General features: G+C 32.7%; 1 protein-coding gene across 1 annotated transcript in view; it reads right to left on the reverse strand.

The window, feature by feature from the left end:
• Positions 1–10,921: 10,921 nt before the first annotated feature.
• The window catches only part of LOC128997735 (endoribonuclease Dcr-1), a 109,952-nt gene continuing 104,962 nt past the window's right edge, over positions 10,922–15,911 (reverse strand). Inside the window, 1 exon segment of the mRNA XM_054423384.1 lies at positions 10,922–14,264. Coding sequence (XP_054279359.1) covers positions 14,078–14,264 — 187 coding nt within the window. The 3' untranslated portion in view covers positions 10,922–14,077.

Below are 15,911 nucleotides of genomic sequence, written 5' to 3' on the forward strand. Positions count from 1 at the left end.
TTTTACCATCCGTATCAGAATGATTATATCAAGGAGGTTTTACATTTAATTTATCACACATGTTATCCATTTTTGCTATCCTGATAACTAGACTAATTTGTTAATTACAAGGCAAAAATGTGGTTCGGATTCCTCTATAAACTGTAGGCCCCTTGAACAGCTGTGTCTAAAGAATATGTCTGCCTTTTTCACTATCAAGACTACAAGGTTGCGCCACTCATCCTACACTCATCTCCATTCATACTTGGCTTGAAATACCTTCATTCGTATGGACGCCATTTCAAAATAAAGTATTAAAGTATTTATTTAATAGGTTAGTTTAATCTTTGATTATAATTAACACATACACTAAAAGTTGGTTAATTTAAAAGATTGACGTACTTTTATCACAGGCTAAAATAGCCTATTGCATTTTTTAATTTTATCTTTGTATGGATTTCAGGTGTTTAAACATATATGTCTATAGTATTGGTTAATTGTGACGTAAAATAAGATATAAGCTAACAAAGTCAGCAGAGTAGCAATATTGTATTTAACGAAATACAATCAATATCGGGGCAAAACTAAAATATAAAATAATACAATATTAATAGCCCCATCTCATGACCAGAAGCTTTTCAGAGCAGTTCATGACTCCAGCTCCAGGTAAATTAATGTTTCAAAATGTTTGCAGACGACATAAGCAGTGTACGAAATCACTGAGAAGTGATTTTCCCGGTGACGAAAGTAAGATTGCATAATAATCAATGACCCACGTTATAAAAAGTTAAATTTGTTACTTTAGTTCGTTATCACTAAAGACTAAGAGGCCTAAAGTAAGAAAGAGGCCTAAGGAAATTAAACGATAACATCAAATTATTAATAACTTTATGTTATTACTTGTTCAATACAATTATTGAATGATTGATAGGTAATACCATGGATAAAACATACTCCCTTGGTAAATTTCCCATCCTTATGGAACAGTTGAAGGCAATTTTATCATTAGTTCTGTCCGGTGTTCTGTAGATGTCGTATTTTGTTAAAATTTGTTTATTGTTATTTCATTAATTTAATACCTTGTTTAACCAAATAAAACTAATCTAATCATAATAAACAATAACTCGTCCACTAGCTATATAACCAAACAGCGAGACACAAATAATGATAAAGTAACCCTAAAATAATAGAAACAAATTGTAAACAAAACACGACATCTAAAGAAAACCGGACAGAACTAGAACTAACAATAAAATTGGCTCAGCTGTTCCATAAGGATGGGAAATCTACTAAGGAACTATGTTTTATCTATGGTAATACATTTGAATAAGAATGAACCCAAATTTTTCAGACCCACTTGTCTCACGGGCCTCTCTACTCACCGTTTCCCGAATCCCGCTCACCGGTTCGCGGGCCCCCTCAGCTCCCGGGCCCCTCGCATTGCGGGCCCTTTTGTTACGCCACTGACCAACACAAGTTTCTTTAGGAGATACACCACTCTGGCAAGCTTGACACATACCTGGCTAATGTGGTGTTTCCTATCTAACCTGGATTCAATGCAGAAGCCAAGGAGTTTAACAGCTTCCTCACCCAGATAGTTTGGCTTGAGTGTGCACAGCAGTGATTGAGTCTTCTGGTCATTTATCTTTAGCAAATTCTGGTTGAACCACTCCTTTGCACTAGCAAGAAGACATTCCGCATCAGTGCGTAGTTGGCTTATGTCCCTGCCTCTCTTGATCAGAGTGGTGTTGTCTGCAAATTGTAAGGTTTGATTGTTTAAGGATAAATCATTTATGACGATAGTAAAGAGGTGCCATAATATTAATACCAGGCTTCTTATAAAATAATGATGAAGTTCAATGATTTAAGAGCTAGAAAAACATTAACAATAAACTTATTATTTTTAAATTATGACATGATATTTCAAAGTAGTATCTAAGTTGAAACACTCAAAAATGCTACATACAACCCTATGTGTTTTACTGTTTGACGTTGCCTATTACTGTACTAAGTTTAATGGCATTAATAAATTCTTATTGAGTCTTATTCTTATTATTTTGTTATGATTTTTACACTTCAATGGGGTTACATTTTGTTCCTCATAAAAAATCAGTTTAATGGCCGGTTTGGCTCAACATTAGGTAATGCACACATTCCACATGAAAACAGTATTTTAAACAAATTTCAATCAGGTTTCCATCAATCTTACTGAAACTACTCTGTTGAAGATCACTGATATCATACGCCTTGCTATGTTTCGTAGTCAATGTACAGTAATAACATAATTTGATTTTAGCAAGGCTTTCGATACAGTGAATCATGAAATTCTTCTTACCAAACTCAAAATAATAGGTTTTTTCTAATAGTTCATTATCCTGGATGAGATCATATCCTCATGGCCAAAAGCAGTGTGTGTCTCATGACAAAACTATGTCTGACTAGAGGCAGGTACCAATTGTGTTTTTCCTCAAGGATCAATTGGCCCTTTACTTTTTACTATCCCAATTACTTTTTTATTCCCAATTTAACTTTTTTACCAATACCAAGGCTAGAAAAGTATGCAAAGAATCACAATTATCAACAAATAATTTTTTTATAAAATTCCAGAATCATTTAAGTTGTTAGATTTAAAATCATTTCAAAATAAGATTCATGGTTGGCTTATTAGTCACAAATTTTTTTCTATAAAGGAATTTTTAGAATGTGATATAAGTATAGTGTAAACTAAGTGTTGGGTCCTTTATTTACTATGAGTATTCGAATGTCTTGTTGTTGTTGTAAGGGTTTTATTGACTTGTTTAATTATTTTGTTGTTACTAATTTTAATCTATATTGATTTTACTCTAATGTTATTATTATTATCTTGGTACTGTCTTTCAATGAATAACTGATGAAGCCTATTGTAATCATGTATTACTTGCTGAATAAACTTCTTGATTCTTAATTCTTGATATCTACATAAATGACATCAGCTCAGTCTTACAAGACACCAAGTTTTATTCTTACGCTGATGTCTTACAAGTGTACGCTCATTTTAAATCAGTGTGGCCAATGAAACAATTACTTCGATGAATGACGACATCAACAGAATTGTGGAGTGGACAGCAAAGAATGGACTCAAACTAAACCTTGACATAACCAAACCAATAATCATCATTGTCCACGCCATCAACTCAACAGACTTGATAAACAATTTTTACCCAACATCACTGTGAACGGTAATGTATTGCCATACCAAGACAAAGTTCCCAAGTAGCACAAATTGTTGGCCCAACCATCATTGGGAAATGGTGGGTGGAAATTTTAACGCCTTGCCAACGTATCAAACTTGTATTCGTTTTTCCTACAAAGGAAAGAGTGGTTGGGACTTTGTTGGATTTAAGTATAAAACATACTAAAACACACTTTAACAAATTGATTGATTTTTTAAGAAAATTAATGCTATGACAGCTTAATATTAGACGATTTTGGAGAAAATTGGATCTATAATAATTGTAGTCAGATGATGTTGTCAAAGTCAAAGTCAAAACATTCTTTATTCATTGTTTTGTAGCGTAAGTACATTGAACATGCGTCACTTCTTAAAACTAATCCTTATATTACAATTTCTATGTAGTCTTGTGATAGTTGCGTTACTAGATACAGTGGTGGAAAACCTGCTTAACATTTATTAATAATAATAATGAAAATGTTTTTTTTGCTAAGATTTTTTAACTTATTTGAGAGAATTTATGATAGTTGAACAATTTAAGGGGAACGATGAGTTAATCATACAACAATTAACTATAATAACATTAACATTACTAATGGTAATCAATTAATCTATATATTCAAATACCAGTATCCTCTCCAACTCGGAGAAAAACAATGCTACAACTTGATTCCTAAACAGAATTATAGTAAAACTATTTTAAGTATTGCAACTGTTGCAACTGTTGGCTCCTCTTTGACCGCTTAAAAACATCAAATATCAATAATCACAGATGGACGTGTTAAAGAATGTCAACAGTGCCAGATGGTCAAATAATTTATACTTATGCCGATAGGTCATAAACTACAATGTTTGCAGTGTCTGTAGATCAAAAATCCCAGGTAGTCAAATAATAGTCAGTGCTAAAAACGTAGTCTATGTTAAAGTGATTGACACATTGGGAATTTGACCTAATGAAACAGCAGTTTTAATATAATGAAATACGATAAAATATAAGTTCAGTTTCGCTGAGTCAACAGTGCCGGAAGGTCAAAAGTATATTCTGTTAAAAACAACGATAGTCCTCTTGACGCAAGACTTCAATAATCTTGTGTTTTGGTGTAATTAAAGTTGTACTAAAATTTTGAAAATTGGCACATAGCTTCTTGGCTAGTCCTACTCGATGACTATTTTGTTGGAACTTCAAACTATTTACCGATCTAATTGATAAAAATTGATATGTATGGTGAAATAGTTTTAAATCGTGATTTGTAACATGAAAAAATTTGCATGCGAGAATTTTTTATATTTTTGGGTTGGAGAGGTTTTGTCTGTGGCAAAGTTATAGCCAAAAGTTTGATGCGTAAAATATATATTTTTTTATTTTTTACAATCAGTGGTTCAATAGATAACTTGGGTTGAAGAGGACGGCAAATTTAGGATTTCGCAACGCATGGAAAGAAACTAGTGTACATCGTACGATGCGCCTACTGAGTGGACTTTTACTTTACAGTTCTAAAGACAAGAAAAAGATTCGTATCACCAGTACATTCATATTAGACCTATTTATAAAATACCTTTACCAGCTTACATTTTTCACTTAAATTAATAAGAATACATCACATACAGGGTGTTAAAACAAGAGATAGATTTGGGTGTTTATAGAGTAGATATTTTACCTAGTGATTCCTTGGGTAAAAATAAACAGAAAATCAAGAATAACATTTTTTCCAAAATCGCTTCGTTAACCAGATATCCACCATTTTGTATTTTTTACATACAAATATTTATCTTTAGACTTTTCCAACCGATTCTTTTTTGAAAATTGAAGTTAAAAAAATTTAAGGAGATGTTAAAATAACAACAGGCGAGTTTCGATCTGGGTGTTTCAGGTTTGAATTGATTGAGTTATACATGAAACCGAAGGGGAAGGGATCAATCAATCAATCAATCAATCAATCAAATATTCTTTATTCAAGTTTAGACAATATGTCTTAAATAGCGTCATTAAACTAACATAAAGAAAAAAATATAAACTAAATAATTAAAGTAATTCATTACAAAGGATCTATACAGTAAAACTAAAAATGAGTGTTATTACTTAAACAAATTATAAAATCGATTACGTCAGAGTAAAACTAGTTAGTATCTGGAATTCAAATTAACGTTTCGAAATTACAATTTAAAAATTCTTTGATAGAATAAAATGGGTTTCTTATCAATAAGTCTTTTAGTTGGCTTTTGAATCTGTTTGTATTATTTCCTTTTTTAAGTGAAATGGGTAATTTTTGAAGAAATTTTAATCCTGTATATGAAGGTTTTTTGGTTTAGAATTCTAAATTATGTCTAGGAAGGTTAATTTGAAAGCGTGTGTTATATTTACTTGCAGAGGATAATAAATGAAATTGTTTTGCAAAAACAATTGTCTCATAAATATACAAACTGTAAACTGTTAACACGCCCAATTCAGGAAAGATATTTTTAACTGAATCTGTTCTTTTTAATTTCATGATCACTCTAATAGCTTTTTCCTGTTTTATAAGTATTCTATCCAAATTTTCCTTAGTTGTTGCTCCGTAAATGGCGATTCCATAAGATATGTGGGAATGAAATAAAGAATAATAGATTATCATAAGAGTTTCCAAGTTGCAAACCTTGGACATCAGCCGCAAGGCATGAACGCCAGATGATAATTTATTTACTACATAGTTTATGTGATTATCCCAAGATAGATTTTCATCGATGACCAGTCCCAGAAACTTTGTTTGGTTTACCTGATAAATTTTGTCTGTTTTTATAAAAATATTAGGTTCAAATGCTGTTTTTGACTGTTTAGTTGAAAAGGATATTAGATTTGATTTTGTTGTGCTGATAAGCAGATTTCTTTCATCCAAAAACTTTTTTATAGAGAGAAGACTCCTGTTTAAGGATTTTTCAATAGTTGAATTGGATTTTCCTGAAAACAAAACATTAGAGTCATCGGCATACAGACACATAGATCCATCACTGACCGGGATTAACTCTGGCAACCCCTTAATGTAACAGAGGAACAAAAGAGGCCCCAAGATCGATCCCTGGGGTACTCCATATCGTAGTGTCTGCCGCTGAGATCTAAACTTTTCAATATATTTAGTATTTTTTTGCTCTATTATGTAGTCCACTTCAACAAACTGTTCTCTGTTTTCTAAATATGAAGTGAACCACTGTAATTCTTTTCCAATTATTCCTAATTCATTTAAGATATTTAATAGTTTACAATGTGAAACGCTGTCATAAGCTCTACTAAGGTCTAAAAATATTCCAACTACTTCATTATCACCATTATCTACTGAATTTATTATTGATTCAATAAAATCACAAGTGCACTAGTACTTAGTAGAGTTCAATTACAATTTGATGGATTTAACCAATACTTTTTCTATTGCACTTCTTTTCAGCTGTTAAATTTCAAACAATACGTTTAGCTACATCATTAACATTATTATCATCGTCATCGTTTGAGTTTGGGTTTGCGGCAATGTACTTTTATGAATAAAACCTTTAATTTGATACCAAACTTGACCTCTGCTGCTATTAATTGACTGTATGGGCTATTAATTAACAGCTGTGTCCAAAGCTTCTCCGCGCCAAGAAGCTCGACCTTGACCGGGATGCGGTGTAGTTCTTAAAAAAATAATTATAATAATGCCAGTAACAGTGCGAGCCCTGTGGGCTTAGGTCACATGTTGGCCTGACAGAACAGAGGTGTCCAACAGAGCAGAGGGGGTTTTTTAGTGAGTAGTCTGTGATAGATTCAGGAGTCTCACACTACAGGCTGACTACCTGTGTGTAGTGATGTGCGTATCGATACAAGGACCTCAAATTATCGATATTTTGTATCGATACGTGGGAGTGTATCGATATGCCCGTATCGATACACCTATAGCCAATATTGTATCGAATATCGTATTGTTTATTTATTAATATAAATCTTATTTTTATGGTAAGAAATTTGTCTTCCCATCTTCCTCCCCTCAAAAGTAGTAGTGGAAATTTGATATTTTACCCTAGCATCTTCAAAAACACTGATAAAACACTGTATTTTCAGCTATGTTTTGCAAAAAACCTCAAAACTAGGGCACAGCCGCCTTTAACTCCAGGGGCCTATTTCATAATAAAGTACAAACTAATATTATTAGTAAATCAGCTGATCACCTAATGCAAATCTTATTGAAATTACAAGTTACAAGTTGTAACTTGTAACTTGTAGTTTATTATGAAATGGGCCCCAGGCCGCGGCCTTCGAACTGGCAACGTCGCAAGTGGTGTTGTAACAGCTGTTTTTGTTTGGAAGTAGCTAAGGTATTTGTGTATTTACGAAAAAAGATTGGTTACTGAACTATGACAATATTGACTCCGCTTAAAAATGTACAGATATAGATTTTAATTCATATTGTTTCGGGTTTCAATTCTGTATGTTTTATTTTCAATATTTTAATAAATTTATGTTCATAAATTTAAATTTAAATCATTAAAGTGCGAATTAATGAGCTGATGTCACCTGTCTGCCATGTTATCTTATGGGACGTCTGTCACTAAACAACATACCACTTGCGATGTTGCCAATTCTACTAGGCCGCAGCCTGTAGTTAAAGGCGGCCGTGACTAGGGTCACCATTAATGGAAGTGGGGACCCTCATTATCCATATTATACTATTTAATGTGCAAGTGGCATACCCACCATCATTATTAGTACTTTTTGGTTCAATTAATTATCCCTGTGTAAAATCTAGGAAAACAATAACAAAATGTTTTCAAAATTTGAGGGTTTACCGGAATTTGGAGGTTATGTAAGTATGTTTGACACAAATAAAAAGACACAGGAAGGAAACGGCTTTTCTGAGGTAAGATTACAAGCACGTTCCTCTTTTCAAGCTTGTAAGTTACATAGTATTTGTCTATGCAGCTTGAATATTTGAGATATTTAAATGTTTAAAAAAATTATAAATAAACGATACGATATTTTATCCGATACAGATAAAAATCGATACATGATGATACGATACGATACACCACGTTCCGATACGAATCGATACGCAGTATCGATACATTGACCCGTATCGCCCATCACTACCTGTGTGCTAGAAGCATTTCCCTCCTCACCCTAAAAAAAACAGTTTTATCTATATAGTTAAAAATACAGAGTGGTAAAAAAGTCCCAGGACAATTAAACATTTTAAAAATAATGTAGATAAAGCTACAATACTTGGCACAAAGTTACTACAGGGCATAAAACTCTATTTTAACACATACTGTATTCAGTGATCCAATAACTCATCAGCGGGACGGCCCACAAGGAGTCAGAAGAAAATCTTAAATGGAAGCATAGGTCATTATGCACATCAAATTAAAGGTCTTTTTTAGTAGAATACAATGCCGCAAACTGCACTTCAAAAGGTTGATCTTATAGTATATTAAATCCATTCATTTCCTTGTATATTACCACCAACTAAAGGACTAAAAATCACTAGTCGTAACCTCTAAGAGAGGTTATGTTTTTGTTATAATCACTCACTGGCACCCAAATACAGTATAATCAGCTGGTTGGTGTCCCCATTTGTATAAGCTGGCGGTAAACAGCTGTTTTCTGGACTAAATCCTTGCGTGGGAAGTTGAAGTTCGTCAAAATCATGCATAGTGTGGCGTAAAGTCTATTACAATCGAGTTATGTAACGCAAGGGGGGTTTGCTCAAACGCTACGGTACATTACATGGGGAAGGGAGGTGGGTTAAAATTACGAAAAAGTGTGTTGCGTAATATGTGTTTGGCCCCTTATGACTATAAAATATTTCAATGGTTAAATTTGAGATAATATGAAGTTTCTTAGAACTTTTTAGACGTAAAACAGCATATTTTTTTACACCATTGTAATTCTTCATGAATGTACAAGAAACATATTTTTCCCATGGTAACCTGACAAAGTGGGCTTTCTTGCACTGATTATAGCATGAGAAGTAGCTAATTGCTGCATTTACTTACTTTTGCTACACTCAAATATTCCAACACAACAACACAAAACAGTGTGCTTTTATTAGACATTTAATACGTGGACGTTTGAAAATAAGTTGGCAACACTTAAATATATACTACGACTGCAATCAGCTGGTGTAGTGTTTCCTATTTTGATTAACGCTTGGATTTAAACTAACCTAAAACGAGTTTTTGAGTGTTTAAAAGAAGTAATTGTAGGAAAAATATGTGTAACACGAGCGCAAAGTTCCAGTTCGTACAAAGTTACTAGTGATGGTCAAAACCAGAAATTTCAAATCTCAAAACCGAAACCGAAACTTTAAAAAGTCGAATCCCGAATCTCAAATCCTAGACGCGAAACTTTTTTACTTAGCTGGTTACAAGGGTTAAGGTTACAAAAAAATACAGTTAATGATAAGATGTTATGCAATGAAATTGAAAGAGGCCGACTCCTGACACTGACATAATAACATAAATATATGTAACTGAAAAACCCAAAACAACATAATTTTTTTAACATAAAATTAAATTATGCCCCTGACATAAACATGAATATTAGATTTTAATATAAACATTTAGTGGTCAAATTTTATTTGTGTTTATTAAATATCGCCATGAAACTGAGTTGTATGTTGTTCCAGTTATATTATTTAGGCTACGGCCACACGGGCGTTTTTTCACGCAAGAACGCAGCGTGAAAAAACGCAAGAAATATGAGCAGCATTAAATGTAATGAGGTATGCCACACGCAGTGTGTTTCCCCGCAGTAGCGGGTGTCTATTTGTTTCAGCTACTCTAATTTATTCGCGTGTTTTCACGCTGCGTTTGTGCGTGAAAAAAACGCCCGTGTGGCCGTAGCCTTAAGATGCCTTTTGAAGTTCAGAATCAGAATACAATTTACTGTTATCTGTTTGATATTGCTACCAGCTTGTGTGGAAAGTGTAAACAGTGTTAGACACAATAATAATGACGCAAAATATGTCAGCAGTTTCAAGAATAAAACTGCCAAAATCTTCAATTTCGAAACTTTTGAATCTCGAAACTCGGTGATCGAATCTCGAAACCGAAACTTTTCCAAAGTTTTGATGGTTTTGAGATTTGAGATTCAGTTTTGACACATCACTACTAGTTACACAAATAACTATTGACTTTGACTATAACACCAAAACTACCACTCCAATCACTAAACAAAAAGGGTAAGACCATCTCTAAGGTAATAATTAATTTTTACATCTTCCAGATATTCTTTTAAAGAGTAAAAGACCCTCTCTAGAAGATAACACTTTCAGAGATAATTATGAATTTAGATGAGGAAGCAATGTTCTTAATCTCAGTTAGTAATTTGTTACTTTTTGGGCATCAAAGAATCTTTAGGGAAACCATAGACTTATGCAATTTCCAGGGAATAATGGACCAGTAGTTTTTAGCTCGGTCACAAAAGTTTTATAAGCTTTCCAAAAACCAATATAGAACACATACATTTGTTACAATAACGGTTTTAATAAATAGAAGAATTAAAAAAAGAAGAAATTACTTCTTTTACTGTAAATACTGTAAATTTTTGCTGCCTGGGATGATTGACAAAGCCTATTTCATGTAACACAGATGATCATAGGCCAATGAGGACTTCTGATTTCTACATAGGTAGTTGTAAGATCTACATTAAGGAAAGAAAACACAAACACAAACCGTAACTGAAATTGCATTTTATTGCAGATTATGAACAAAATTATTGTACTGTACTTAAAAACACGAATCAAGGCGAATAGATATAACTATAAGTTTAATGTTTGAAAAAACACCTGATCTCAGAAACAAACTTGACACAAATTATACTTTTGCAATGTGTCTTAGTTTTTAAATGATAAAATTATCATATCAAGTAAATTATATCTTTATTGCTCTGTTGAATGGCAATCAATTTGATCATGTTAAAAAGAATCCAAATTAAATTTATCCTGCTATGAGTAAAAAGTCATTATTTGTGACACAATACACACTTAACTAAGACAACATTGAAATACAATTAACAAAACTATCAATAAAAACTAATTTGTAATAAACAATGGTTGGGAGAAACATTTCAACTGAATAAACATTTGAATTCTAATAGTTTAGGAACATAAATTTAAGCTATTTACATGAGATTATAATTTCTGGGAAACCAATGTAGTCGAGATGATTTTGAACCGGTAGAGAAATTTATTTGAAATAATCAAATCTAGGGATAAATAGATGTCACAGCATTTAACTGTTGTTTTTCAAAGCAATCCTACACTAGGAAAAATGTTAAGTTTCTTGTTGTGTTATTTTATATATGAGCCTTTTGAACAAAAAGTTGAGCTAGCTGTACAATGTCCCTTTGATCAAAGAAAAAACCCTTAAATTTCACATAACCACTATTCCATTTGAGTTTACTGTGAATTTTTCTGATTTAATTTCTTTCTTATAATATCTATTTTTATGGCTTCGGATGAGTAACTTTTCTACCTAGACTGTATTAGCAAATGTCAAAAAGTATAAAGAAAGTTATGAATATTAATTTATATTAGGTAAGGGAAAATTCTACACAAAGTAACTCAAACTAATAGAAACTAAATTAGTTTAAATAGGGGGAAAATATTGTTGTATTTGTTTAGGTACAAAAATGATTTTCTATTAACACACTTTGGCAATCAAGTTTAGGCGAAAATGTTATTGGACAAGATGTTTTTATAAAAATATCACTATTAGAATCGAGGACAGGACAAATTTTACTTTATAGATTAACTTCAGAACATTATTTACATCCTAACGTGAAAAGGATCTGAAACTCTGCACTATATTGAAATACACTTAGGCCCACTTATATGAATGGTTATTTGAAGGTAAATATATTATATAATGAAAGTAAATTTTAGACTTGGAGACAAAAAAGGGGACCAAGTGATTGTTGTAATTGGTTGGGCGAACATCTAAATCTACCACTGACTTTGAATTAACAATTTTGTTACTGTTTTACAAATATGTTTTGGCTGGGGGCCATTTTCTGTTTCAGACATGAAAAAAAATTAAAAACTAAGTTGTGAGTTATCATTGCTCAATAAAGTTGAAAATCTGTCTACAAATAGGGGCTCTTCTATAGCTAGGTGGGTGGCAGTAAACCACTAAACCACAAACCAGAATTGCTGTTTTGAAAGACACATTGCTGTATTGTTAACTTAACTATGATAATTTGTAAAGAATTATCATTGCGAACAAGTTTCACCGGTTTAATTTGTTAAATCTACCATAGAAACTTGAGCTTCACAGTACATTAAGTCTAGTAAATATATATAAAAAAACATACTAAAGAACATGGAAAACGACCTATCTAAATAACGTAGCAAAATTAAAGAGACTTCACAAAATTGAAAACAAAAAATAACAAACTATTGAACACACTAGTGAAAGTAACTGTAAATTTACTAACGTACAACAATTAATGGTTAGTACTTAATAGTTGAACGATTTAAAAATACTATCACAGTTTCTCAAAGAACATAGATAACCGATGACACCCTTTCACCCAATGTGAACCTGAGTCATCGGTAAATCCCGCTTATCTTAGAAAAACTCGGGTACAGTTGTTACCGATGCACAACTGAAAACTACCGTTCAGATATTTGTAAATCGGTACAACTTGAACGTTCGAGGGATGAAAAATGCAGCCATTTCACGACTGAAGCTTAAGTTCAGCCTCGGTGAAAAAGCTTCACTTATTCATCGACGATTTAAGTTTCTGTAACTCTATAAGTACACAGCCAAGAATATTAAAATTAAGAACGATTTGGTTTACTTATAATAATACTTAAATACGAGAAATGTTGGAGTTAAACCTTAATACAAAAGATACATATTTGAACAATATATGTACAATGACTATACACGTCGCTTAAATAAACAATCTCTCAATATTATTTTGTATTTTTCTTACGCTTTGTTAACCTAACGTACGAGGGAGTACCCAAAAGTTTCAGGCTTGGCTGTTGAGCTTAACTTTTGTTCTGTAAAAAAACTGCTGAAACAGATCTAATGTTGAAAAGCACTTACAATGGTGACACTATGGGATTAACTCAAGTGTACAATTCTTTTTTTTTTACGACAAAATGTCAACGGATCTCAAACTGAAAGTTCATAAATTGGATTGACAAAATTATTGAAAAATTCAAGAGCTTGCATTGCAGACTGTCTGGAATCAGCGAACAGGCAGAATTAAGAGAGGAATGATCTCCCATTTCTGCAGATCAATAAAAAAAATATAGTAGTGGTAGAACAATTGGGACAAGTTGTAATGGGGAATATTTTGAAGAAGGTACAACTGTTTTGTTTAAAAATATACTCTTTCAAATAATTCTGGTATTTTCAGGTACCCCCTCATAATAAATATCACACTGTTATTATGTAGCAATATTAACCTATCAAAATTCTTAAATGCACGTTTGTTTAAGACATCTTTTGCCAGAACGTCAAACATTGTTACTAATAAAACCCTTAATACTCATTGTTGCGTAAAATACAATCTCAAATGTTACTGTTAAATAGATTTGTTAACCTACTAAAATATTATGTCACTTTTACATTGTGTTATGTCACACTGTTGACATATACTTTTTAAATGCATGAAAATCTTTTGCCACATAAAGCAACATTATAAAATCTACAAAAAATGGTAAAGTTGAGTGGCAAGGCTTGCTTGATGTACAATTCATTTTCAACAAACATCGTATAAAAAAACAAAAACTACTTCCAATTATTTCAGCTGTCGCAGCAGCTATCTTATACTATAAAAACAACATTGTAGACTCCTTTTACAATCAATGTGGCAAGGCTGTTTCAAATAAACAATACATTTTCACTTGGAATGTAACGATTCTCCGTTCACCACTGGGTAGCATTGTTGACTCTCCTGGTCACTAGGCCTCGTTTCTTGAGTTGTTTCAGAGCACATTTTGCTGCAGTACACTTGGCGATGCGATAGTTCCGACCGATGCCTTTGAAAACCCCTTTGCTAAATACTTCTACAGTCACCCGAACCCTCCTGCCATCTGCAAGTTTTTCAGGTTTCCTGCAAGTAATAACAACATTATGATTTTTTAGATATATGAAGGTAGGAATTTTAGGTTTCTAAGTCAACTTTTAATGGACAAACTACTAGTTTTTGTTCCTGTTATTCATGTTTTACCAGCTTCAGGGATTGTTTAATGATTTTATAATATATGAAGATATGAACTAAAACATCCAGTTTCTTACGAAAAAACCGATATTCTTTGACACCCACACAGTAAGAATACAGTATATGTATGAGTAGCAGATAGCTTGATCAGAGGTGAATCCGTCCACCAACCTATGATAGCTCAAGGACCTGATCAAGACAGGATTCATGCTCTCTATCTAAAGTAAAGTCTAAAAGTCTTCTTGGCCATTGATCAAATCCCAACTCAATATGAATGATCAGAACACTGGCTTAGAAATACTCAACACATGTAATCTTACTAATATTATAAATGTGAAAGTTTGTGTGTTTGAAGTTCAATCACGCATTAATTACTGGATGGATTGGTGTTGATATAGTATAAGCTCATTCATCTCAACATATCATGTACAGTACTTGTCAACTAAATCATGTTACTCTGTGGTTTTCTTCTTACTGAAAATAGAAGCTTAGCTCCTTCTTTTCATGGCCTCTGTCTAAGTAAGATGTTGTACAATTGTGAATTATGTAATTTAATTTAATTTTATACGAATAAATAGCTTACGTTTAATTTGTGTGTTTTATTAAATCTCCATTTAAATCCTTTCGGGCTCCGCCCCAGTAGCTCTAGAGTTTCCCATGTTAACCTTATGAGTACTCATATTTAAATAGATTTAAAGAATTTAGTCAGCTGTTTCAACTAAAATGGTTGGTTCTATGATATGCAAAGGCATTAAAAGTTATAAGATTTACCAACAGGATGCAGCAACAAAAACTGTGATACACAATGAGAACTGTCTGTTTACAGTTATGTTTATGTTTTTAATTTCACGAATAATTTGAGATATTTTGTGAATCTTTAATAATTTATTTTTTCCTATTGTTTGGGTGAAGTGGTAGAACATTATGGCTATGGTAGATGTGTAATACTATAGTATACTGTAAATTTAAAGAAGCAAATTTTATCATACTTGTCCTCCCTCATTGCAAACCCTAAGCTTGAGTATAACTGTACTAAGCATTTTATACTTATAAAAAATGATTTTTATGATACAATTCTAAAAGTCAAATTACAGTTAAAGTCAAAAGTCAAAAGTCTAGCGCGATCGCGGCAAAATCATGAATATCTACCACGGTCGCAAAGGTAATCGTCATCTAGCGTGATCAAGGCAAAAATCTGTTTCTCCTTCAGTCACAAAAAACATGATCGCCGTCAAGCGTAATTGCGGCAAACTCATGAATATCCCCCGTGGCCGTACAACATAGTTCATCATAGTCATCTCCCGCGGTCCCGATCGCAGCAAAATCATGAAAATTCCCGACTTTAATGTCAAAATAAAGAATAAATCCCAACGTTTCAAGACGATTTGGAAATTCAATAGCCATTCCTGTTTTTCTTGACTACTAGAAACATGAAACCCTAAGGTATTCTTATATACCTTAGGGGTGAAGTACGCCTCCTGAGCACTGGGAGTACATTAGGGTACATACACAGGAGGGCCGGGATGTATGTTGTTTGCC

This window comes from Macrosteles quadrilineatus, unplaced genomic scaffold (assembly GCF_028750875.1).
Source record: "Macrosteles quadrilineatus isolate MER2022 unplaced genomic scaffold, UCM_ALF_1.0 Scaffold_7__1_contigs__length_78375512, whole genome shotgun sequence".
In the NCBI taxonomy this organism is placed as follows: Eukaryota; Metazoa; Arthropoda; class Insecta; order Hemiptera; family Cicadellidae; genus Macrosteles; species Macrosteles quadrilineatus.